This window comes from Xenopus laevis, chromosome 4L (assembly GCF_017654675.1).
Source record: "Xenopus laevis strain J_2021 chromosome 4L, Xenopus_laevis_v10.1, whole genome shotgun sequence".
Lineage (NCBI taxonomy): Eukaryota > Metazoa > Chordata > Amphibia > Anura > Pipidae > Xenopus > Xenopus laevis.
Genome location: NC_054377.1, coordinates 146,589,545 through 146,616,628, shown reverse-complemented (window position 1 = coordinate 146,616,628; position 27,084 = coordinate 146,589,545). Strand labels below are relative to the sequence as shown.

Sequence of the window (27,084 nt, the reverse complement as noted above, 5' to 3'; positions counted from 1 at the left end):
CTGCAAAGGTTTAAATACAGTTGACAGTAATTAGACTTTTTGGTCTTTTCTAATGATTTTGGGTGCAATGGAAACATATCTCATTATTCATTGTCAATCGGGTGCTTTACAATTGGAATTCTGTCCACAGGGAAAGAGCCATAGGGATTTTTGGGATTGTGCAACTACTTTTTAGAAACATTTTTAGAAATAAATCTAGGTTGTTTAAGCTTAGTAACAGTACTCACTGTCAAATATCTGAATGGCTTGTACCAAGTTGCCTTTTGTTTTGTGATGGATTCATTTCTCATGGGCACATTCTTCTGTTCCATTGTGTAACAACAGAAAAAGATGGTGCAGCTGCTCTGATCAACAGTAGTTTCAGAATCCAGAAGGTGTCCCATCTCTCCCTACTATACCTGCTATCCCACAGTCACACTCCCTTCCCAGAGACTATTATCCACTGTTACTATAGACACCATCTCTCCCTACTATACCTGCTATCCCACAGTCACACTCCCTTCCCAGAGACTATTATCCACTGTTACTATAGGCACCATCTCTTCCTACTATACCTGCTATCCCACAGTCACACTCCCTTCCCAGAGACTATTATCCACTGTTACTATAGGCACCATCTCTCCCTACTATACCTGCTATCCCACAGTCACACTCCCTTCCCAGAGACTATTATCCCACTGTTACTATAGACACCATCACATCCTACTATACCTGCTATCCCACAGTCACACTCCCTTCCCAGAGACTATTATCCACTGTTACTATAGGCACCATCTCTCCCTACTATACCTGCTATCCCACAGTCACACTCCCTTCCCAGAGACTATTATCCCACTGTTACTATAGACACAATCTCTCCCTACTATACCTACTATTCCACAGCCACACCCCCTTCCCAGAGACTATTATCCCACTGTTACTATAGACACCATCTCTCCCTACTATACCTGCTATCCCACAGTCACACTCCCTTCCCAGAGACTATTATCCCTCTGTTACTATAGACACCATCTCTCCCTACTATACCTGCTATCCCACAGTCACACTCCCTTCCCAGAGACTATTATCCACTGTTACTATAGGCACCATCTCTCCCTACTATACCTGCTATCACACAGTCACACTCCCTTCCCAGAGACTATTATCTACTGTTACTATAGGCACCATCTCTCCCTACTATACCTGCTATCCACAGTCACACTCCCTTCCCAGAGACTATTATCCACTGTTACTATAGGCACCATCTCTCCCTACTATACCTGCTATCCCACAGTCACACTCCCTTCCCAGAGACTATTATCCACTGTTACTATAGGCACCATCTCTCCCTACTATACCTCCTATCCCACAGTCACACTCCCTTCCCAGAGACTATTATCCCTCTGTTACTATAGACACCATCTCTCCCTACTATACCTGCTATCCCACAGTCACACTCCCTTCCCAGAGACTATTATCCCACTGTTACTATAGACACCATCTCTCCCTACTATACCTGCTATCCCACAGTCACACTCCCTTCCCAGAGACTATTATCCACTGTTACTATAGGCACCATCTCTCCCTACTATACCTGCTATCACACAGTCACACTCCCTTCCCAGAGACTATTATCCACTGTTACTATAGGCACCATCTCTCCCTACTATACCTCCTATCCCACAGTCACACTCCCTTCCCAGAGACTATTATCCCTCTGTTACTATAGACACCATCTCTCCCTACTATACCTGCTATCCCACAGTCACACTCCCTTCCCAGAGACTATTATCCCACTGTTACTATAGACACCATCTCTCCCTACTATACCTGCTATCCCACAGTCACACTCCCTTCCCAGAGACTATTATCCCACTGTTACTATAGACACAATCTCTCCCTACTATACCTACTATTCCACAGCCACACTCCCTTCCCAGAGACTATTATCCCACTGTTACTATAGTCACCATCTCTCCCTACTATACCTGCTATCCCACAGTCACACTCCCTTCCCAGAGACTATTATCCACTGTTACTATAGGCACCATCTCTCCCTACTATACCTGCTATCCCACAGTCACACTCCCTTCCCAGAGACTATTATCCACTGTTACTATAGGCACCATCTCTCCCTACTATACCTGCTATCCCACAGTCACACTCCCTTCCCAGAGACTATTATCCACTGTTACTATAGGCACCATCTCTCCCTACTATACCTGCTATACAACAGTCACAGTACAGCAACTCTCCTGGTTATTGTCCCTTTAACTGTGAGTATATCTGGCTCAACATTTGGAACATATTTCAATTGCACAGTAATGAAAGCCTAACAGCGGTGCAGAGGTAGATCTTGATGGATAGCACCACTAGAAGTAGATCTCTTATGAGTAAAGTCTGGCCACCCCTACTCTACAGTGTGTAACAACGATCGGATAACAACAAGGAGAAAACTGGCAGTCGGATCGAGGACCACATCAAGCAACCAATGAGTCCTCGATCCGACAGGATATTTAAGACAAGCCGATCGTCATTGATCAGGGAAGCCGTCAAAGGGCCCAATAAACTTAATCTGTCGGCAGTTTATATTTGCCCATGTATGTGGAACCCCCAGAATTTTTATGTTCGGGTCTGAATTTTTATCTGTCACATTATGGTAGTTATTTATCAAGCTCCGAATATCCGAACCTCTAATAATACATCGTTTTTGGAGCAAAAAAAAGAGAAGAGTTTATCGAGATTTTTTAAAGTCATATGGTCTAAAAACTTTGAATCCGAAACCCTGGCATCTAAAAGATGTCCTGTATAAGCAAAGGGGAAAGTTCCAGTGTCTGCACTGATGTCCATATTGATATCCGATGATTTTGGGGTTTCTGTGCAAAAAACTCAGAAATAACATAGTTGTTGCGGAAAACTCAAAACAATTCTGAGTTTTCGGGGGAAAGCTCCGACGTTTGCCCGACCCTATTTTTTTCTGCCTTTTTTCTTCATAAATAAGGTCCATTCCGGAATTCGTAGTTGCTCGAAGTTTGATATTAGAAATACTGAGATAAATTCGGACCTTGATAAATAACCCTCTTAGTCTATGGGAAAGCGTTATTTACAGGACACACTGGGGCTGTCATTCATGACGCACAAGGAAGGGATACGAATGAATATGCACATCTCTCTCATGTGTGCAGGTACATCCAGATACAGGTGACACTCCAGCAGTTATTGTACCTGTCAGTAGCAAGAGCAATTCTATTTGTGACTTTTTTTTGCACTTTGCCACTTTGCATCCTTATGATAAATAAGCCCTAAAGTCTCCTCCTCCTGAATATATTTCTATATCAATATCAGAACACATCAGTCCTGATATTGCGGTAGAACAATCAACACCTGATCCTAGAGAGCATCTTCCAGAAACCCACCTAAGCCCACAGCTTGTGCATCCCCCCTCCAGTCTAACACCCTGATTTGCATAGTAATCTCCAATGTTACGCCAATTTAGCCAGCCCCCCTGCAAGGGAAACTAAGGCTGCTGCTCACTGGTTGGGATGTAACATCTCACTCTCTCTCTTTCTTTGCACTGATTTTTCCTCCCTTCCCTGACTTACTTCATGAAAAGCACAGAAAACGGGTGGTCTCTACAGAGAAGCCTTCCGAGACCCCTGTCTTTAGCATGCAACAACCCCTGTCTCATTTCCAGAGAGCTGATTTGGATTATAAATTCCTTTGTAAATGTGTATGGTGATATTTGCTCCGGTAAGTTTTTTTTTTTTAATAACTGCTTTCTCTGTATAGTCCTGAGAAGGTGGCTGGCATTAATATTTATATTTCTTCTTTGTATAAATATATTATAATACTGAATACATTCTCATTATCTTAATCTTTGTTTTGGGTTCTTTAATCTTTGTTTTTATTGGTTTATGGAACAAAGGATCACATTTACAGCTTTGGAAGAAAATATTTAATACTCTATATATTTAATACTCTTCCTTAATTAAAAAGTTCAAAATTCTGGCTATATATATATATATACACACACACACACACACACAGTACAGGTATGGCATCCGTTATCCAGAAATCCGCTATCCTGTTATCACGGTATCACAGAGAAAAAGGAAAACATTTTGAAAAATGGATTCTATGGGAGATGTCTATCCCATAATTTGGAGCTTTCTGGATCATGGGTCTTATACCTGTACAGGTATGTGACCCGTTATCTGGAAACCCATTATCCAGAAAGCTCTGAATTATGGAAAGGCTTCATTTTATCCAAACAATCCAAATTTTAAATTTCTCTGTAATAATAAAACAGTCGCTTGTACTAAGATATAATAAATCCTTACTGAAGTCAAAATCAACCTGTTGGGTTTATGTTTAATGTTGAAATCATTTTCTAGTATGCTTAAGGTAGGAAGATCCAAATTACAGAAAGATTCCAGGTCCAGAGCATTTTGGATAACAGGTCCCATAACTATATATATATATATGTGTGTTTGTGAGAGAGAGACTTTTTAAAGCCAGATCTGAGAAATAACCAGCATAGATAATTACTTATTTATTAGGCATAAAGTAATGCATGAATAATTAAGTAACCGAATGACCATCCATTCCAGAAACAAATGTATTAGTCTGTGGTCATCTCCAGACTGAACTTTTCAGCCTGCGCAGCAGTATGGCATTACCGAGTACATTAATCCGGCTCCCTGGGAGCCTTTCTGGTTTCATTTCGGAAGCACTTTGATTGCCGAATGCCTCGTTCCAGCAGCACCCTTCATTTATTTCATAGCAGTAACCATAGTTATCACAATAATTTAGCGGAGCAAGGCAATGGGGCATGGTCCAGTGATCTTTTTTATAGAGCGAATCTCAGATAATATTATTTTGCCTTCGTGCACATCCCGCCTTGCATTAAATTGTTTCCAACCCACCAAACATCTGTCTTCCAATGAACTCGCTTTTAAGGTTGACCAGATTTGGCTACAGAATGAAGGCAAATGCAGTGGAATAAGGTGGTTATTACTAAAACTCAAATTATCTCATCTTTGTATGAAACGCAACTCGACCAAACGCCCATCCACAATTTTAACTTATTTATTAAAAAAAATAACTTGAAAAATTCGGTGCAGGAAAAGAATTGATAAAATCGAGCCAAAGCTCGAATCGTACATATTTTTTGTATCTGATGCCCGATTCAAACGATTTTCTCGGGTTATCTCCCAAAAACCCTGGATTTTTTGGATTATCGGACGGAACCCAGGACAGATAACGATATCTTTAAATTGTGAAAGGGGCATCTGCCATTGACTTCTACATGACCTGGATAGGTTTGAGATGGCAGATTTTCAAATTCAGACTTTTAGCAGCTTTGGGGTATAATGAATTTCGAAAAAATTCAAGTTTTTACCCCAAAAAACCTCGACCATAAAAAATCGAGGTTTAGCAAATAAGCAGCTTAGTTTATGGATATGGGAATATAATGAACTTGGAGTCGAAAAGGGTCATTTACACTCTAATTAATGTAATGACAGGGCTTTAAAATGATCATCTACTTGGGGCTGATACAACACCGGTGCTAAATTAATTGCACAAGTGCAGACATGGAAGCTCACATTCACAGCTCCACCGTATAGTCTGGTGTAAAACAGTTCAGGAGTTGCTGAACTGCACTGCACATTCCCTTCTGCTGGGCAAAGCAGCTGAGAGACACAGCTGAACTGTATTAATGTCACTATGGGAAACTAGTCATAGAGACGGACAGATGCAGCAACTCTATAGTCCACGTTGTATTGTATATTTCCAATCTGAAGGGTCCGTTTGTGCCATTGTAAAGGAGAATGGGAATGTGCCTATAATAATAACTTAATTTAAGCATTGCTGACTCTTTTCAGTATAATGAGCCGAATGAGTTTATTATATAAGAATTTATTAAGGGTGATTTTTTTTAATGGTCAAAACTCTCAAATTTGAATTGTGAATTATCCAAACTCGATTTGAGTTTTAATTTAAATTCGAATTTCGAGATTTATCAAATGCTGGCCCATAATAAATTTGGATTCGACTATTCGCCACCTAAAACCTGCCGACTTTATGGGAGAGGTCTAGGCATCAATTTGGACATGTTACTAGCCTTCCTGACATTTGAGGTTTTTTTCAGAGAAAAAAACTCGAATCAAGTTTAGTCGAATTCGATTCTAATTCGATTCGAGTTTTCAAGTCGGTAAAATGCATGCGAGTTTTAGATATTCGATTTTTTTATTAAATAACCCCCCAATCAAATTTTGAACATATTTGAATTTAATAGAGTTTAAAAAAAAATCACATGAATTCAAAATTCGACCTTTAATAAATGTGCCTCCCCAATATTAAAGCTGCCTAAGAAGAATTATGTGTTCGCTTTCAGGAGATACCTGACATATACCCCAGCATTAGGTATGGTCGGCTCTGTGCCCTCAACTATGGCAGAACTACTCTTCATTGTGCCAGATGTCTATCCCAGCATCACTGGGCCCATAAGGGCATCTCAACTGGCTTTTAATGGGTGTCAAACCCTTTATAGAGCTCTGCCTATATCAGAGTTCAGATGCCCAATATATTCCTGTGAGCCACACATTATACAGGTACGGCATTTGTTATCCAGAAACCCATTATTCAGAAAGCACAGAATTACTGAAAGGCCGTCTCCCATAGACTCCATTATAATAAAATAATCCAAATGTTTATAAATGATTTCCTTTTTCTGTGTAGTAATAAAACAGTAGCTTGTACTTGATCCCAACTAAGATATAATTAATCCTTATTGGAAGCAAAACCAGCCTACTGGGTTATTTAATGTTTACTTGATTTACTAGTAGACTTTAGGTATGAAGATCCAAATTACAAAAAGATCTGTTATCCGGAAAACACCAGGTTCCGAGCATTCTGGATAACAGGTCCCATACCTGTACAGAGCTCCTGATATATTTCTACCTTGATAACTGTGATGAATATGGGTTGAAGCCCCCAATTCATTTGGATACTTTAGCAGCTGAGGTTAAAGATACGTGACTATGTGGTATTGAGACTTACTCTACAATATTGAAAGGAAAGGTCTAAGGTAGTCTTTAAATATCCACCACCAAATCTGGCCTAATTGGTTTTCAGCCATGGCCTCATCCATTGCCTTTGGCCCCAAAAGGAGGCCAAATCCTCCTGTAAGCAGTGACTATAAACCTGATTTTGCTCTCAACGGGAAAGGGATATTAAATATATTTTTTCAAATGTTATTATTTTTTCTTTTTTTTTTTTTGTAATCAAGTTTTGTTTATTAAACAAAAGTGCAATACAATACGTAGCAGTTGTACAGTGAAATAACATCAAGAATTACAGAAGATAAGCAGAGAAATAACAGGTTCAAATGTACCATAATTGCAGCCAACCTCCCACTCTATCATCATTACGCATCATATATTGAACGTAGTTGGAAAACAAACATAAAATTGTTGTAAAACAAACATAAATTAGTCACCGCTTCAAGTGTCCCACAATAGATCCATATCTATAGAGAAAATTTCCATATCATTTCAAATGTCATTTTCAGGAGCGGATTGCAAACACATATACACCAACAAGTCAGTAAAGCATAAAGTCTAAAAAAAAAACAGGACATTGCAGAATAGTAAGTATAAGTATAAACGTCAGATGCATATATAATGCCAGTTAAGCGAGCTTCGCCATATAATCCCGCCAAGGTGACCAGATAGCCATATAAGTACCATATTTATTATACAGAAAGGCTGTCAGTTCTTCCATGAGGCAAATATCATTGACTGCGCGGAACCAAGCGTCACGACTCGGGGTATCCCTCAGCCTCCAAAGCTTGGGGATTTGGGCTTTAGCTGCCATAAGTAATTGCCTCAATAAGTCAGACTTTGAAAAATCGTTAGGTTCAAATTCGTGGAATAAGAGGATAGCAGGGGCATTCCATCGAACTCGCTCTCCAATAACTTCAGAACAAACCTCCATTACCTCTATCCAATATGGTTTTATTAGAGAGCAAGTGAACCACAGATGTTCCAATGTGCCAACCTCACTATTACACCTCCAACATAATGAATTGTCTATAAGGCCCATGTTTTTAAGAACCACAGGTGTCCTATACCACCTAGATAGTAATTTGTAAGATGATTCCTGCATCTTGTTACTAATGGAACATTTAGATACAGACCGAATGATTGTACCCCACTCCTCATCAGTCAGTGATATGCCAAGATCTGATTCCCATTTCTTAGTATAAGCAGGGAAGGCAGGATATTTTTTGTCGATAATTGTTTTATATAGAAGCGATAAAACATGTTTTAATGGGGCCGTTACAGAGCAAATTTTCTCGAAATCAGTTAAAGGTCTGGTAAGGGAACCTTTAGATTGGAGTGATTGTAAGAAATGGTTCACTTGAAAGTGTCTCCATGTATCTTTGCTGTCCCAAACCCCTCGTATCTCCTCTCCTTGAGCCCGTAAACGTAGAAAACACTTAATTGAGGGGTTAGTCACCTTAAAGGCTGAGTCATAACCTTGGTCTATGCGACTGGGAGGGAATTCTACATTATCATAAAGGGGTATCAATGGTGAGGGGTAGGGCGCTAGCGAGTATTTACTATTGAGTTTGTGCCATACAGTCAGGCTATTATCAATGAGAACATGTGCCTTTGCCAGTGGGGGGATGTTGTCTTTATGAATCCACGGCAAGCAGGCTAAGGTATAATCCGTCCATACGTTCGCCATGGCACGCCATTGAATCGGCGAAGAGGGGGTATTATATTCTAGTATCAGAGAAAGGATTGCAGCGTGATAATAGGATTCGAAATCTGGCATGGCTAGGCCTCCCATTGAGACAGGTTTGAATAAAGTGTCTCTACGTAGCCTCCCTTTTTTGGATTGCCAAATAAAGGAAAATAAAGCCCCATTTAAGTCTTTAAAAAACATATTCGGGAGTGCTATTGGAAGTGTAGAAAAAAGGTAGATAAATTTAGGCAGAACATTCATTTTAATACTATTAACCCTTCCCTTCCATGTCAGAGTTTTCTTACTCCAGCTCAAAAGGGACTGTTTAGTCTCATTAAGAAGTGGCACATAGTTCAATTCAAAAAGGAGTTTGGGATCTGCTGAAATATGAATACCCAGATATTTCAAGCTAGATTTTTGCCATTTAAACGGGAAGGAACTTTGGAGCTGTTGCTGGAGGGTCGGGGTAAGATTAATGGATAAAGCTTCCGATTTCCCCATATTGATCTTATAATTAGATAATTTCCCATACGAGTGAAGCTCTAACAAAATATTAGGGAGGGAAACAATCGGATTAGATACTAAAAGAAGAAGGTCATCTGCAAAGACCGCCGTTTTATGTTCTTGAAGGGGGGAATGTAATCCTGATATGTCCACATTTTTCCGAATTGCTACCAATAGGTATTCCACACATATCACATAAAGTAAAGGGGAAAGGGGGCAGCCTTGGCGTGTACCGTTGCGGATATCAAAGGGTGTGGATAGGATGCCATTAACTCTAATCTGCGCCGATGGTATAGTGTAAAGGGCCATGATTTTGTCAGTAAACAATTTAGGCAAACCCATAGCTTCCAGAGCCAGTTCTAAAAAGGTCCAATTCACTCGATCAAATGCTTTCTCTGCATCTGTAGATAGCAACAGAGAAGGCGATTTCCTATTGCCATTCCACAAGACACCGTTAAGCACTCTAATTGTATTCTCTTTCGCTTCTCTCCCCTGCACAAATCCAACTTGATCTCTGTGAATACTATGTGGGAGAATAGGTTTTAGACGTTGTGCCAAAATTTTTGTATAAATTTTTAGATCTAAGTTTAGCAGCGAGATCGGTCTATAATTTCCGCATATTGTGTGATCTTTATCTGGCTTCGGTATAAGGGAAATATGGGCAAGTAAAAAGGACGGGTCTAGGGGATTGTCCTTAGATATAGCATTAAAGAAGGGAAGTAAAACTGGTAGGATAGTGGGTTCACAAAGCTTGTAAAATTTAGCAGTATAACCATCGGGACCAGGAGCTTTGTTTAATTTCAGGTGTTTAATGGCTTCATGTAACTCTGAGCCGGTTATGGGGTCTAGAAGGGATTGCCTAAACCGTTCCGGCACCTGAGGGAGGGCATTGGCCTTTAAGTAAGCTTTGATTTTCTCCTTTAAATTAGTTGTCTCTGTCCCCGATAGGGTATTAAGGTTATATAATTGTGTGTAATAGACTCTAAAAGTTTCCGCTATTTTGGAAGGAGTCATATGAAGATGGCCAGCGGAGTCCCTAATTTGTCTAATATTGGCACATATTTGCTTACTTTTCAGCGCTCTCGCTAGTAGCCTCCCCGTTTTGTTGCCATGTTCATAATATGTTCGCCGCACTTTAGAGAGAATGTGTTTAACTTGGTTATTAAGAAGTTGGTGGAGTTCTAATCTAGCTGAAGTCAATTGAGTTAATAAGGCAGGAGAAAGAGTATTTTTATGTTCCTCTTCCAAATATAGAATCTGATCCAACAGTTTACGAGTACGATCCTGTCTTGCCCTTTTAAGCCTAGATCCATGTTTGATCAAAATTCCTCTCGCTAAACATTTCATTGCTTGCCATTTGGAGTCAAGTGAAGCTGTGTCAGTGTGTAGGGCCTCCGTATATATTGCCAAAGTTTCCCGGAGTTCCCCAAGACAATCTGAGTCATCTAAAAGTGATTCATTTAACTTCCACCGCCAAGGGATGTTAGGATTATGGGGCAATTTCAGTGTTAGTTGAACAGCTGCATGATCAGACCACAGTATACTATGTATCTTCGAGAAGGACACCCAATCTAAATGTTGTTGCGACATAAGTATATAGTCTATCCTAGAATAGGATTGTTGGGCATTAGAAAAAAATGTATAGTCTTTTTCATTCTCATGAAAACATCTCCAAGTGTCTACCAATCTAGTACGATTCAAAGCCCTTTTAATTCTATTAATAATATTGTGGGGGAGTGGAGAAGAACCTCTCGAAGTGTCAAGCAAGGGGTTAAGCACCATATTGAGGTCCCCACCAATCAATATGAGGCCCTCCGCAAATGATTCTAAAACCTGCAACAGTTTGAGCAAATAAGGAGCCTGGTGTCGATTAGGAAGGTATACACTTCCCAACGTGCATTTAGTATTATACAATAGGCCTTTAACAAAAACATAGCGACCTTCCTCATCCTTTATAGTATCAGTACAGTGGAAAGTAGTATTTTTATGCACACCTATTGCCACCCCTTTGGTTTTAGTAGCAGGATTATTGCTAAAGAACCATTGAGAATAGTTTCCAAACTTCGCCAGCACATTATCAGACCCCTTAAGATGAGTTTCCTGCAACATTAAAATGTGAGCTTTCTGCTTATACATTTCCCGAATTATTTTACTCCTCTTTTCCGGAACATTTAACCCATTGGTATTCAAAGATATGATATTAATATCAGACATTGTGAATCGGGGAAGTGTGCAGGGCAATATGAATGGACCGTCTCCCTCGTCTGGCAAAAACCAGGTCTGAAGATAGGACAAAGTAAGACAGAATGTTGCAGCGCAGTGACAAAAAAAAATAATAACAAAACTAAAAATCATAAAATCGTGAACTTGTTGTAATCTAAACATAATACGTCGATATTGGGGTAGTGTTAGCCTACTCCATGAGTGGCTAAAAATTGACAGACACTGTCTGTCGGAGACCCCTGGGGGGGTGATAAACACCATAACACTGGCATTGGAAGCTCGCAGTCACCTTTCCCGGTGTATATAAAACAATCTTAGAAGGTGCGTCCAAACTGGAGCATTATGATTAAGGCTAAAGCGGATATATAAGTGTAACATAACAAATAATACAGTAAAGTAACTGTGAATGATAGAAAAACATACTCACAAAGCGTACCACGGATGTGAATAACCTAAAAACACACTAGGATATGAAAACCATAGTCCCAAGTGGGAGAAGTAAAAGCAAAAATAGTCCAGTGTCATCTTCAACCTTCAGGTTTTTGGCTCTTCTCCGGTGTCATCTTGTGCTTCTTCTTCTTACTCTTAGGTGTAGACACCTCTGTCCAGTTTTCTCTGTCTGGTAACTCTGGAATCGCTGGAGCCATGGTAAGTTTTTCCCAATCTGATAAATCTGGCTCCTCAATTCCACAAATTCTGCAAAATTGGGAGATGTCATCAGGGCTTGTAAGCGATGTTGTTCTGCCATCTCTGGTGACTTGGATGCCAAAAGGGTATGTCCAACGATATAAAAGGCCCTTGTCTTTCAGTCGCAGAAGAAGTGGTTGGACGGCTCTGCGCTGTTGCAACGTGTACCAAGAGAGGTCTTGTAGTATGATAATCTCCGCATTCATAAACGGAATAGATCTCAATTTCCTGGCTTTAGCTAGTATATCTTCTTTCAGACCGAATCTGGTAAGGCAGCAAATGACATCTCTCGGTTTATCCTTAGGGGAACCTCTGGGTTTAAGTGCTCTGTGTGCCCTTTCCATATCAATATCGAATGTAGCAGGTTTATCTAGAACTTGCCTGAAAAGTTGCGTCACAATGTCCATGAGATTTTCCCCCTCAGGCTGCTCTGGAATGCCCCTGAGACGAAGGTTGTTGCGTCTCCCTCTATTATCGAGGTCGTCTAATCTCCTCTGCATGGTGGAGATAGTTCTCACATAATGGGCATTGGCAGTGGTTAGTGCCTCCACAGTATTCTCCACATGCTCATTCCTCGTTTCGATTTCAAGTACACGTGTGTGTAGCGAGGTTATCTCATTTTTTATGCCAGTAATCTCCTCCTTCAGCGTGCTCTTAAATTGAGCTATCATATCGGTTAAGTCCGTTTTAGTCGGAAGGGATTTAAAATGCGCCATAGTAATTTGTTCGGAACTTACAGATTCAGAATCCGATTCATCTGCGGGGCTTCTGGCGCGCCGCGGCGCCATCTTGGATCCCTGTTGGCAGTGTTCAGGCTCCGTTGCATTGAAAAACTGCTTCAAAAGACGTTGCGAGTCTTTAGTTTTGAGGGTACGGCATTCCTCACCACCATAGTCCTTAGGTTTACCGTGTTTACCCATACTTTCCGTCCGCTTTAGGCTTCACACCGGGAATAGGCTGCAGAGCTCTGGTCTTATGCGACTGCCATGTACGGCGGTAAACCACGCCCCTGTTATTATTTTTTCTTATATGTTAGAAGATGGAAATGTTATTCTCAAGCTAATACGTGCAAATAACTCAATTATGCTGTGTATCATTAGTGCATTGCAGATTCTGCCTGCTGCTGAAATCAGCCAATTAGAGCAGGGGATATCTGTCAGTGACTCACAGCATGAGTAGATCGAAAACAAAATGTTAGGTTGAGCAGCTTTAAATTCTGAAACAACCATTAACCTCAACTATTTATCCCATTAGTTAACTATAACGAAGACTATCTATAAAATATATTAGTTAAACAGTCCCTACAGTTGGTGGATTTTTTCAGTTATTGACAGACAGATCTCCTTTAAAGATGCAAACCTATGAAATAAACCGGCACGCATATTAAAAGTGAAGTGGGAGAGCTGACAATAAAAGTACTTGGATCCAATAGTAACTTTCAGCAGGGTCAATCAGGGTTGTTCGCTCATTAGGCCATCAATCATCACTTTCATTTGACAATTTCATCTACATTGACACAGAACTTTTTAATTGGGAAATAGGACTTGTCAGTGGCGCTTGCCCAGCTGATTGGAACAAAGGGGCGTCCATGCCAATTGGAAAGCAAATATCTTGGCATATTCCATGGAAATTGTTTTTCCAAACATTGTTCAAGTTGAAATATCACTTTGTTGCTTGTAGAACTTCTTATCACTGGTTATGTGCACCAAGACCCTCCCTAACAGCTCAAAACAAAGTCATTGGCAAAGACATATTCTGCTGGAGATATATGGGAATTTGAAATGCAACTTTCAAATGAAGTGTCTCCAAGGAATTGAACACCCCTCTTTATAATCAGCAAGACTATCTATGTTACATACAGTATCTATTTATTATAAAAAAACATGATATCTTCCCCTTTAAGATAGAAAGCCTTCCCTGCTGGGATTTCCTTTCTTAGCGCTCTAATCAAAGACAGGTATGGAATGCAAATGTACTCTATGGAGTTATGTAATCAAGATTACAATGTTTGCTACAGGCCTAGTAATCCATAGCAACCAATCAGCAGATAGCCTTTATGCTAAACTGTTTGGAAGTAAACATCTGATTAGTTGATATGGAGGCTGAATCTTAGATATATTTTTTAGCAGCATTGTGTAGTGTCAGGACAGATGAATTTGTTATTTTGCCAATTAAGATAGAGAGAGAGATAGATAGATAGATAGATAGATAGATAGATAGAAAGAAAGATAGATAGATAGATAGATAGATAGATAGATAGATAGATAGATAGATAGATAGATAATGATGATGATGATGATGATGATGATGAAGAAGAAGAAGAAGAAGAAGAAGAAGAAGAAGAAGAAGATAGATAGATAGATAGATAGATAGATAGATAGATAGATAGATAGATAGATAATGATAGATAGATTGATAGATAGATTGATAGATAGATAGATAATGATGATGATGATGATGATGAAGAAGAAGAAGAAGAAGAAGAAGAAGAAGAAGAAGAAGAAGAAGAAGAAGAAGAAGAAGAAGATAGATAGATAGATAGATAGATAGATAGATAGATAGATAGATAGATAGATAGATAATGATAGATAGATTGATAGATAGATTGATAGATAGATAGATAATGATGATGATGATGATGATGATGAAGAAGAAGAAGAAGAAGAAGAAGAAGAAGAAGAAGAAGAAGATAGATAGATAGATAGATAGATAGATAGATAATGATAGATAGATTGATAGATAGATTGATAGATAGATAGATAGATAATGATGATGATGATGATGATGATGATGAAGAAGATAGATAGATAGATAGATAGATAGACAGACAGACAGACAGACAGACAGACAGACAGACAGACAGACAGACAGATAGATAGATAGATAGATAGATAGATAGATAGATAATGATAGATAGATCAGTTTACAAACGTAATAATATATAAAAAATAAAGCCAGAATCAGCAGTTTTTGAGAATATATGTGCATCCACAGCTTGGGACATTTATAAAACTCCTACCTAGTTGGGTAGGCTGGAAAAGGTCATGAATCCTTCTGTGTGAACTTTTCTCAGGTCTCCTTACTGCCTCACACTATAATTGATATTCAACACAGCCTTCATTTATCTTAGATATTGGGGCAAAAGGGTTACAAAACCACCTAGAAATGATTAATTGCCTTGTTATGGTGCATGCCTCTACACTTCATATAGCAGAGATTTATGTACCTGATAACTGACCAAACAAATTCCCAACAAGCATGTTACTTTACCTTCGAGTAAAGGAAAATGACCTTACAGCATTTGTGTTCTGCTTTAGAAAATTCGATTTATTTGGGGGTTTTTAAAATTCTAATGTGATCCTAACCCAATATCATAGGTAAAATGTCATGTGATATAAAGTAATTTAATGGCAGTTGTCAATGTCTGCTAAAACTGCAATATCTATAGCTGGAATTCATCGTAGGCTTCATCTGAATAAGGAAATAACCAATTATGTGACATGATGTTACATGGCACCCTGGAGTACATTTCTAGCTTGAGTTACCAAAGCCAAGTTCATTATAGAGTTCCTCAACCATCAAGAAATATGCCATCCACGTATCATCTCTAACGCCTTCTAGTACCATCAATGTCTCCCATTTCAGCCCAACCGAAGAACGTTTCAAGATAAACATTGTAGAATATATAAAAAATGGACATTATTTCCGGTTGCCCCTTTAAGCTGGCCATACATGTCCAGATTTGGTTCGGCAGTTTGGTTTATTCTAACCATAATACCCCTACTAAGCTTTTTAGAGAGATAATACTAGTAGATCCAGGAGTATCAGTCCTGACTGAAAACAGAGAGCAAAGTGGCTCCCTTGTTTTTTTTTTGTTTTTTTTATTTTTTTATTTTGGGCTCCCTTGTTTTAACCTGTGGCGAAGAACAAGATCTTGACGAATCGATAGATCTTATTCTTTGCCACTCTTGTATTAGTAAATACAAACATGAAGTTTATTAAAGTCCCTAGTACCTTGGCCAATAGGTTTTATTGGACACTTATCTAATAAAATTAGAGAATTCCCCACTGTATTCCCCATAATATCTTTTCCCTGTAAACAGCATAAAAAGAAGTCAGATTGATGTGTATTATATATCTTCTATGGATATACTTTTATAAGGTTATTTATCAGAAGATACGGCTTATCAAAAAAACATCAATTGTCAATTAACGGTAAGTGTCAGGTTATGGATTGCACTTAAATTGTTTGCAGTGGATAATGGACTTTTAATGAGTTGCATAATCCCAGGCATTAGGGATAGCTCTGTGCTGGGAAGAAGGCTGAGAGTATAAACACATTATACCCATCTGGGTAGAGCCTACAACATTATCAGTAAAGCACCAGATAATGCCCATATACATAATATAGAAGCAGGCAGGACAGAAAACTAGCAGACATGTTTGATTTGTCCCATAACCTCTTGAGAGGTAGAGCTGTCAGTCATCAAACCATCGTGAGACCTCTGAATACAAAGCTTAATGTTTAAGGGCTCGCATTGAATCAACAGATCCATTTTCATTGTTGTGGGTTTAATGTTCTTAATGCACCAGTAACTAGTAACCTTGGAGACAAAGATCACTTGAAAACCCTTGGGAGAAATATACATATGTATATATGCAATAAGACCTCGCCTATAATGGGTGCTGAACTCCAAACAGGAAGTGCTGAATCAAACTTTATAAAAAAACTGGTATAAAAACAAAGCAGCACTCCCTGCACCAGGGACACAACTTCACCCCACCACCAAAATGTCATGAAAGCATCCCCACAACGCCTGGTCATCATGATAAATGTGTTGGTCTTTAAATTTAACCAAGAAGGTATTAGCACATCAAGGACATTGGACCCCATGGCAGAACCCCTCAGCTAGAAATAATACTGAATAAAATAATATCCAAAGCTTGCATGGAAAAGGTCGTGTGCTGTCCTATATTTCCAAGATCCATTGACATGCTTGCATACCTTCCATATGTGGTCTACAAAATGGCTTAAGGCTTAAGGGCTCTCATTGATAAAACAAATCTATTGTCAGCTTTGATTTTATGAATACGCCATTTACATAATGGCCTTGGAGGCAAAGGTCACTTTGAAAACCCTTGGAAGAGCTGATCAGAAGCTTTACAAAACAATCCTTTAATAAAAGTGACAGTTTTCTACTGATATTATGGCTGACACCACCACCAGCCAGATACTTAATGGAAAAAAAAACACAGAACACCCTAAGGAAGTCTAGTAAATGGGGGAAACATAGGAAAAAAACGTTGCCAAAGCCTCCTATTCTTATATAGGAACGACATTCATTCATACAAGTGATTTTACTTAATTCCTATTCACCCCAAATGAATAGAAAATATATCTATAAATATTTTAATTATGCTAGTCATTAATATGTAAGGTTGGCTCCTAAATGTAATACAATGACGTTAGAGACCTCTAACTACCTTCAGTCAGTCATCTAGAGGCTAACATGGACTGTTGGAAAGGTTCAATGCACTTTGCTAAAAACTCTTGGTCCTCCTGGGTTATCTATAGAAAGAAGCTGGACCTACTGTAGGGCATTTCTAGAGCTTTCTGCCCATGGTGGTATCCTCTATGGCAGTGATCCTCAACCAGTGACTCATAAGCAGAGCCTCCTGTAGGCTGCCAGTCCACATAGGAACTACCAAATAGTCAATCACAGTCCTTTATTTGGCATTCTTTTTATGCTTGTGTTGCTCCCCAACTCTTTTTACATTTAAATGTGGCTCACAGGTAAAAAGGTTGGAGACCCGTGCTCTATGGTATCTCTAATAGTATTGGTTTGAGTACATGGAACCAGTGCTCTTATATATAAAATGTTGCCATGGGTGATAAGAACAAAGAAAAATTGACTTGCTACTTATCTTTGTGAACTTACCTTTAGTACGTATCTTTATGTTTAGGTCCTCTTCTGTCCAGGGGTGCTTCACCAATGAGGCGAGTTGAGGCTGTCGCCTCAGGCAGCAGCGCCCCACTAGGTACCAGGGGCAGCAAAAATGCTGCTCCTGGTACTTTAAAGGAACAGTTCAGTGTAAAAATAAAACCTGGATAAATAGATAGGCTGTGCAAAATAAAAAATGTTTCTAATATAGTTAGTTAGCCAAAAATGTAATATATAAAGGCTGGAGTGAACAGATGTTTAATAAAACAGCCAGAATCCAACTTCCTGCTTTTCAGCTCTATAACTCTGAGTAAGTCAGCGACTTGAAGGGGGGCCACATGGTACATTTCTGTTCAGTGAGTTTGTAATTGACCCTCAGCATTCAGCTCAGATTCAAAAACAACAGATATGACCCATGTGGCCCCCTGCTCAGGCAGCAGAGGGGCCAGGATCACCCCTGCTTCTGTTCATAGTCTTGTCTGTCATAAGTCTTACTTTTTGCTTGGTGGGGACAGTTTCCCTAGATGTCACATGATGATTAGCAGTTGTGAGCTCGCTCTCAGGCGCTGGAGAGGGTCAACGTTATTAACACTTGAGAGTCCAACCCTAGGCAATAGCCAACCCAAGCAATTGGATTATAGCATTAATGCCAAGTTGGACAGACACCAAGCAAAGACAGATACAATTGTACTGGAACACCTTATAGCAAAATCACTGTTTCAAAAGAAGTTAGCGCCACTGGGCAGCATGTACAACCACCATCATGGACACATGGAATCCCAAATAGTGGATTTGGTGCATCCATAATAGCAATACTTTTGTAGCCTTGCAGGGAGTTTGTTTTTAGATTGGGTCAGTGACCCCCATTTGAAAGCTGGAAAGAGTCAGAAGCAGAATGTAAATCATTAAAAAACTATAAAAAAGAAAAAAATGAAGGCCTATTGAAAAGTTACTCCAAATTAGCCATCCAGTAACATACTAAAAATTAATGTAAAGCTAAACCACTTTAGCATCCTGGTTTTGTCTTGCACATATCACATGCGCCTATAGCTATGAATTCCAACTTGCATTAGATTACCATGAAAGTGAACTTTCCCTTTAAATGGTTGGTGACAGGTATCAAATCAACGTAGGACTTAGGTTGTGGAAGTCTTTCTGCCCCAGAGAACTCAGTAAATTAACATTATTACAGCCTAGTGAGCACAAACTTCAATTTTCAGCTTATTACCCAGAAAACCCGCATGTTCCAACCAGGGGTTAAAAAAAAAAAACAGCCGCGGTGGTTTAATATAATTTAGGGAGTCGATATTTGCTAGCAATTTAATGCCTTGATGCATGTACTCCTATTCAGCGCATTGAGTTAATACATTTGTGCACTCAATAAGAAGTGAGAACTAATTGAAGAAAGAAATGTCATGAAAAGCCCACTATTCTCGCTGGCAGCTGTTGCTGGGAAATTAACTCCCTGTAATGAAAGGAATTTCCAGATTCCATTATTTTGTTCTCACCGTTAATAAGGAAGAATTATGTGTAGCCAGGTGGCTGTTTTTTATTGTTATAGTAATAGATATAAATAGTGGTACGTGCCACATAGGGGAACTATTGATTAATCCTATTATGTGTTCATTGCTTGTGACTCTACTCCCGAGCTGATGGGAAATTACTGGAAGGTAGTTACTTTTATGAATGATGAATGTTTTTTAAGGCGGAAGCAGCTGCAATCTATTCATTTCCCTGCAATGTACAGAGAAGCAGGGGGTGGCGGATAATTATTGGCCCTTATTGATATTTATGGGGGTTGTCATGTTGCCTTAATTCATGCTAAAGCTTCTATAAATAGAAGTATAATTATCTCAATATTATCTCAGCTTAAGGACACAGGCAGAGACCTGCGGCAAGTTCTTCTACCTGCAGTATAGGGTGCAAAGTCGCTTCTCTGCCTTTTGGCTAAGATCAAGTGTAGTACTGGGCCTTTTGGCTAGAAACCCCTTCTTATGATCCTATGTGAGGAAGGAGAAACACTTGGTCCTCTGGACTAGGCCGGCAAGCTGAAGCTTAGTGAAAGCTGGGTTGCTGTGCTCTCATGAGGGAGGTGCCTGACTTGTTTTTGGGCAGGGGCTATGCATGTGCACCTTTAGCCTAATCATGCTTCACTTCCTTTGCCTTAGCCATTAGGCGGGCGGGAAGTATTTTCTTTTTCTGGCTGCCAGCTGGAGCCATACCAAGGCAATCAATGGCATTGCACCCGCACACTCCAGCACCTTTTTTGTGTTTGGTTTGAGCACCCTGAATGGGTGTCACACAGGGTCGAACTAGGGGGCCCGGGGCCCACCGGGACTACTGTCCAGGGCCCACCTCCGACCCCCCTCCGACCCCCCTCCGATCCACTACTGTGACGTGCTGAGCATGTGTGCCGCGCCTGCTTGACTGTGCCGTTCAGCGCTCCTGCGTGAATGGCGCCCACGCACATGTGCAGATGGCGCTGAATGCGATCTGTAGAAGGGTCTGGCCTGGCGGGTGCCCATTAAGGGTCGGGCCCAACAGGTTTTTTCCTGGTGTCCCGCCGGGCCAGTCCGACCCTGGTGTCATAGTCCTTTGGGCTTGACCCCAGGTTTCAATTTCATAGGGTACAAAGTGCAAAGATGACAGATTGTGCCCTGTCCTTCAGGTAGTAAATGACCCTTTGTGTGTGAGTGGCCTAAACACCCTGTATCTCACAAGATTACAATTTAATGTCAGTACAGGTATGGGACCTGTTATCCAGAATGTTCAAGACCTGAGGTTTTCCAGATAACGTATCTTTCTCTAATTTGGATCTTTATACCTTGTCTTCTAAAAAATCATGTAAACATTAAATAAACCCAATAGGATGAATTATATCTTAGTTTGGATCAAGTACAAGATACTCACCTGCTGGGACGCCCAGCCACCTCCTCTCTTCGGCTCCTTCTGCTGTGTGCTGTTTCTGGGTCTGGCACGTGCTGCCCGTGTGCGTCTTTTTGTTTTGCTTTATATTTAAATTTTTTACACAAAGACAATTTTTAATGCACGCGACACGACTTTTCTCACTCCAAATGCATTACAGTCAATTGCCGTTTTTTGTCCTAATGTAATAGTCAATGGCAGTTTTTTCTTATAGCAACTTTTTTTGTCCTGATACATTAAAGTCAATGGGCGTTTTTTCTCATGGTGACTTTTTTTATCCTAATGCATTAAAGTCAGTGGGCGTTTTTTCTTTGGCGACTTTTTTCTTCAAATGCAATAAAGTCAATGGGCATTTTTTTCTTATGGGCATTTTTTCGCTGTAAAATTTTCCGTTTCACAAAAGAATTCGCACATGGCGAAATTTGTAATTTCGCCGCAAATCCATGGCTGGTGAATAAATTTGCTCATCACTGTTCTCTGCCCAGCATAGGTCTATTCCTGATAGTTCCTGGGTGCGCTTCTTGTCTGTTCTACTGTTCCTTGAACCTTGCCTGTCCTTGACCCCCTCTGTATTGCTGCATGTATTGACCCTTGCCTGTTACTGATCACTCTTCCAGATCCTGACTCTGTACTGCACTTACTGATTGGTATTGACCTCGGCCTGTTTCTCCTGCTCTTGTTTCCAGATCCTGTAATGCTCTTACTGTTGGTCTTGACCCAGCCTGTTTTAGTACTACGCCTATTCTTTCTCCGTACCTCCAGTCATCCGATCTGGTTCCCTTGGCTGTCCAGAACCCTCACCTTGATCCTTTCAGTTTAAGTTTGAGTAGCAAAGGACGCAAAATCGTGAGCCGTGACTGAGACCTTAGTGTTGGTTCTGGAAAACCGGTCCTGACAGTACTGTTTTATTATTACAGACAAATAAGAAATCATCATTAAAAATTTGGATTATTTGGAAAAGGCCATTCTGAGCTTTATGGATAACGGGTTTAAGGACAACAGATCCCATAATTGTACTCCTATCACTAGCCCTAATACCTTACTTGTATCTGTTTGTTTGTTTGTTTTTAAGGTTAAAGGAGAAGGAAAGCTCCAAGACAGTTTATTGCCAACAGATTAGCCACATTAGTGCAAGCTAGAACACTATATTAATTCTGCAGAATGCTTTACCATAACTGAGTAAACAGCTCTAGACACTGTCTCTGTTTGTTTAGTATAGAAGCTGCCATATACTGTAAACTTGGTGTGACATCACTTCCTGCCTGAGTCTCTCCTTGCTCACTTACAGCTCTGAGCTCAGATTACAGCAGGGATGGGAGGAGGGAGAGAGGAGAGGAGCAAACTGAGCATGCTCAAGCCCTAGCCCTGGAGGTTTAAGCTGAAAACAGGAAGTCTGATACAGAAGCCCATGAGTACACAATAGAAGGAAAGAAATGTGGTATTTCTTTTGACAAAGGACTCAGAGCAGCATTACTTTGAGGGTTTACTGGTGTATTTATATAGACCTGTCTGATATAGCTTACTTCATTTTAGCCTTTCCTTCTCCTTTAATGCCTCTAGATACTGTAGAACCACTGTTAAATGTGCATTTGGCAAAGTAAAATGAAAGTTGTTCCATGTGTTGTGTGTTTGACAGATGTGGGCAGCTCCACCTGTATATGATGCATCTCATTTAGAGCTTCAGACTGTTGCAAACTACCTGTAGCTATTATCAGTTATACAGTTACTCCATTAAACCAGATACGTTTTGGATCCTCTCATTCTCTTGCATTTCATTATATATATACAGATATAACTGGTCCATACATATCATGTGATTTCCCCACTATGAGCTGGAAGTTGTGCCCCTGGGACAGTGTATGTTGTCCTTCCCTCTGCGGCAAAGAAAGAAAAGCATCTCATCACTTAGGGATTATATGGTTGGAAATTACAAAGCAATATCAAGGTATTTTTCTGCATAACGTCCTATAAGCAATTGCTTAATCCTTGGGTTTGTTGAAATTGCAGCTGATTAAGTTCCAGCCAGAAACTGACTTGGCCACATCTACTACATCCATTGACCTGGATAAAATGTTTTAGCTCCATCCCCAGACATCATTATTTAGCTATAGTGTTGGGGGTCCCATCATGGTTGAATAGGACATCCCTGTGTTCCATGCAAGTCTGATGAACATTGAGAAGGGATTATTAACCTTTAAGATAACGTTTAATATGCTATAGAATGGCCAATTCTAAGAAACTTCAAATTGGTCTTCAGTATTTCTTTTGTATAGCTTTTAAAGGAGAAGGAAAGCTAAAGAGGCATTTTATTGCCAATAAATTAGCTGTAATAGTGCAAGCTAGAACGCTATATTTATTCTGTAGAATTTTCACCATACCTGAGTAAAAAGCTCTAGAAGCTCTCTGTTTGTTTAGGATAGCAGCTGCAGTATTAGCTTGGTGTGACATCACTTCCTGCCTGAGTCTCTTCCTGCTCATTCATAGCTCTGGGCTTAGATTACAGCAGGGAAGGGAGGGGAAGAGGAGCAAACTGAGCATGCTCAAGCCCTAGCCCTGGAGGTTTAAACTGAAAACAGGAAGTCTGATACAGAAGCCCATGAGTACACAATAGAAGGAAAGAAATGTGGTGTTTCTTTTGACAGAGGACTCTTTGAGGGTTTACTGGTATATTTAGGTGGACCTTTAAGGCTTATTTTAACCTTTATTTCTCCTTTAAATTATTTGCCTTCTTCTTCTGACTCTTTCCAGCTTTCAAAAGGGGGTCACTGACCCCATCTGAAAAACAAATGTATTGTTAGTGCTAATTTTTATTACTCATCTTTCTATTCAGGCCTCTCCTATTCATATTTCTTATTGAAATCAATACATGGTTGCTAGGGCAATTTGGACCCTGGCAACAAGATTGCTGACATTGCAAACTGAAGAGCTGCTTAAAAAAACCCAAAAGAGCAAATTGCAAATTGTCTCAGAAATACAATTGTGCAGGACAGTAAATTCAACACATATTAATATTTCAATTACATAAATAAACAGTCCACCCACAAAGCATTGGGCAGATAAAAAAGCTTCCCAGTAAAGCCAACAGTGGGAACAGGGATAAGACTAATTTATTAAATAAAGCCCTTTGCTTTACTTTATATTAAGGAGAATCCACTAACTCCTCATTTAAAATGTATAAACGATTAAAAAAACACCTGAAATAAAATCTCATCCAACAACGGTGAAAGAGGAAAATATAAAGAATCGGTCGGGCATTTAACTGTGGACGTCAGACCTCTGGTTCTTATATTTATGGGTGTAATATCTTTGCCTTCACAACAGTGATTTGTACATCACAGATTTAATGATACTGAATAAAGCACAATATGTATCAAAGCAACACAAACCTCTAACCGAACCCTAGGTCTTGGGCACATTCAGCCTAATATGAGCTTGATATTAAATGATTGGTTACTAATTGATAATGAATTCTATAGGGAAGTGTGATGCTAAATATATTATATTATATGTTATCATCGCTATCTTTCTGTAATACAGGTATGGCACCTGTTATCCAGAATGCTCGTGACCTGGGGTTTTCTGGAAGACAGATCTTCAACCCTTAAGTCTACTTAAAAATTCTTTAAATATTAAATAAACCCAATGGGCTGGTTTTGCTCCCAATAAGGATTAATTACAGTATATCCTTAGCCGGGATCAAGAACAAGGTATGGTTTTATTATTACAGAGAAAACAGATCTCATTTTTAAAAATTAGGATTATTATGATAAAATGGAGGCTATGGGATACGGCCTTCACGTAATTCAGAGCTTTCTGGATAACGAGTTTCCAGAGAGCAGTTCCCATACCTGTAATAGGTAAAGCAGCATTGTGCAGAACTGATTGAACATTCCAGCACGGTTATTGTGTTGCTTATTTAAAAGCATGATATCAAAGAAGTTAAAGTTGGAAAAGATTCACCAGTTCATCAAGTTCAATCATTTGAAAGGGTTTGTATCTGCTTTCTTCCCACCTATAGGAGAGATCATTCCCAGGAAGACATCAAACTGGGTGCAAGAACAAATCTGATACCTCGGTAGATTGAGTATTGCTTACAACACTGAGCAAAGTGTGAAACCTATACAAAGTTGAACACAGAAATATCAAAAGTATTAGCAGAACTTGGTGCTCGTAAAAGGGTGAGAAGTAAGAAGAATCCAAAATATTAAGGGGAATAAACCCATAGTCTAGTTCAGAGGTTTTCAGATATTTTGGGTTGTATTTAAAGGGATACTGTCATGGGAAAAAAAAAATTCTTTTTCAAAATGAATCAGTTAATAGTGCTGCTCCAGCAGAATTCTGCACTGAAATCCATTTCTCAAAAGAGCAAACAGATTTTTTTATATTCAATTTTGAAATCTGACATGGGGCTAGACATATTGTCAATTTCCCAGCTGCCCCAAGTCATGTGACTTGTGCTCTGATAAACTTCAATCACTCTTTACTGCTGTACTGCAAGTTGGAGTGATATCACCCCCCTCCCTTTCCCCCCCAGCAGCCAAACAAAAGAACAATGGGAAGGTAACCAGATAGCAGATCCCTAACACAAGATAACAGCTGCCTGGTAGATCTAAGAACAACACTCAATAGTAAAAACCCATATCCCACTGAGACACATTCAGTTACATTGAGAAGGAAAAACAGCAGCCTGCCAGAAAGCATTTCTCTCCTAAAGTGCACGCACAAGTCACATGACCAGCGGCAGCTGGGAAATTGACAAAATGTCTAGCCCCATGTCAGATTTCAAAATTGAATATAAAAAAATCTGTTTGCTCTTTTGAGGAATGGATTTCAGTGCAGAATTCTGCTGGAGCAGCACTATTAACTGGTTCATTTTGAAAAAAAAAAATTTTTTCCCATGACAGTATCCCTTTAACAAAAAGTCTAAATAGAGTTCACTACAGTTCAGGGAAAATGTTTCCAAAGTGAACTCTATTTTCAACTGCTGATAAATGTACAGTATTTCTAGAAATGTTATATAAGAGATTAGGAGACAGTGGTGAGTTCTGTTATTGCAATACTATTATTCTGTAGAAGCTTTTTGGGTTTGGGGTTTTTTTTTTTTTGTCAGATAGCGGAAATGTTATTCCAGAAAAGGGAATTCTGCCAAGCAATGGTCCAAAGGCTGTGGATAGATATGTCATTAGGGCTCTTTGCTATAATTATTGGTTCCTGACGAAAGTGTAGAACAAAGTGTAGAAAAATGGGTATCAATGGAAGGGACACATAGTTTAGATAGTACAGATTTTGGACCTGCTGTTCAGAATGCTCCAGACCTGGGATAAGGAATCTTTCTGTAATTTAGATCACCATAATTTGTCTGCTAAAAAAATATTTAAGCATTAGATAAACTCAATAGGATTATTTTTGATTATTATTATTAATTATATATTAGTTGGGATCAAGTACAAGGCAGGGTCAACTGGAACATTGGGGACCCACCGGGTTCCAAACTTCCGGGCCCCCTGTGCACATGCGCAATTGCTGGCACGCCACACCAAATACAGGTATGGGACCTATTATCCAGAATGTTTGGGACCTGGGGTTTTCCGGATAACTGATCTTTCCATAATTCGGGTCTTCATGCTTTAAATCTACTAGAAATTAATTTAAACATTAAATAAACCCAGTAGGCTGGTTTTGCCTCCAATAGGGATTAATTATATCTTAGTTGGGATCAAGTACAAGCTACTGTTTTATTATTACAGAGAAAAAGGAAATAATTTTTAAAATTTTGGATTATTTGGATAAAATGGAGTCAATGGGAGACAGCCATTCCGTAATTCAGAGCTTTCTGGATATCGGGTTTCCGGATAAGGGATCCTATACCTGTATTGTTATTTTTATGAGGGCCAGCCGATTTGGGGCGTGGGTCTGGGCCGGAGGGGGGCCCATGAGGGCCAAGGCCACCAGGTTTTTTCCTAGTGTCCCGCCAGCCCAGTCCGACCCTGGTACAAGTTGCTGTTTTATTATTACAAAGAAAAAGGATTATTTGATTAAAAGGGAATCCCATAACTGTATAGAGATCCCT

At 39.6% G+C, this 27,084-nt stretch overlaps 1 protein-coding gene across 2 annotated transcripts in view; it reads left to right on the top strand.

Moving 5' to 3' along the window:
* Positions 1-27,084, top strand: part of synpr.L (synaptoporin L homeolog) — a 126,132-nt gene that overhangs the window by 64,911 nt on the left and 34,137 nt on the right. The window contains exon 1 of one of the 2 annotated variants that reach the window (XM_041590930.1): positions 3,354-3,729. The exons of the other annotated variant lie outside the window; for it this stretch is intronic. Coding sequence (XP_041446864.1) covers positions 3,706-3,729 — 24 coding nt within the window. The 5' untranslated portion in view covers positions 3,354-3,705. Of the gene's footprint in view, positions 1-3,353; positions 3,730-27,084 lie in introns of those variants that run through there. 2 annotated transcript variants of the gene reach the window in all.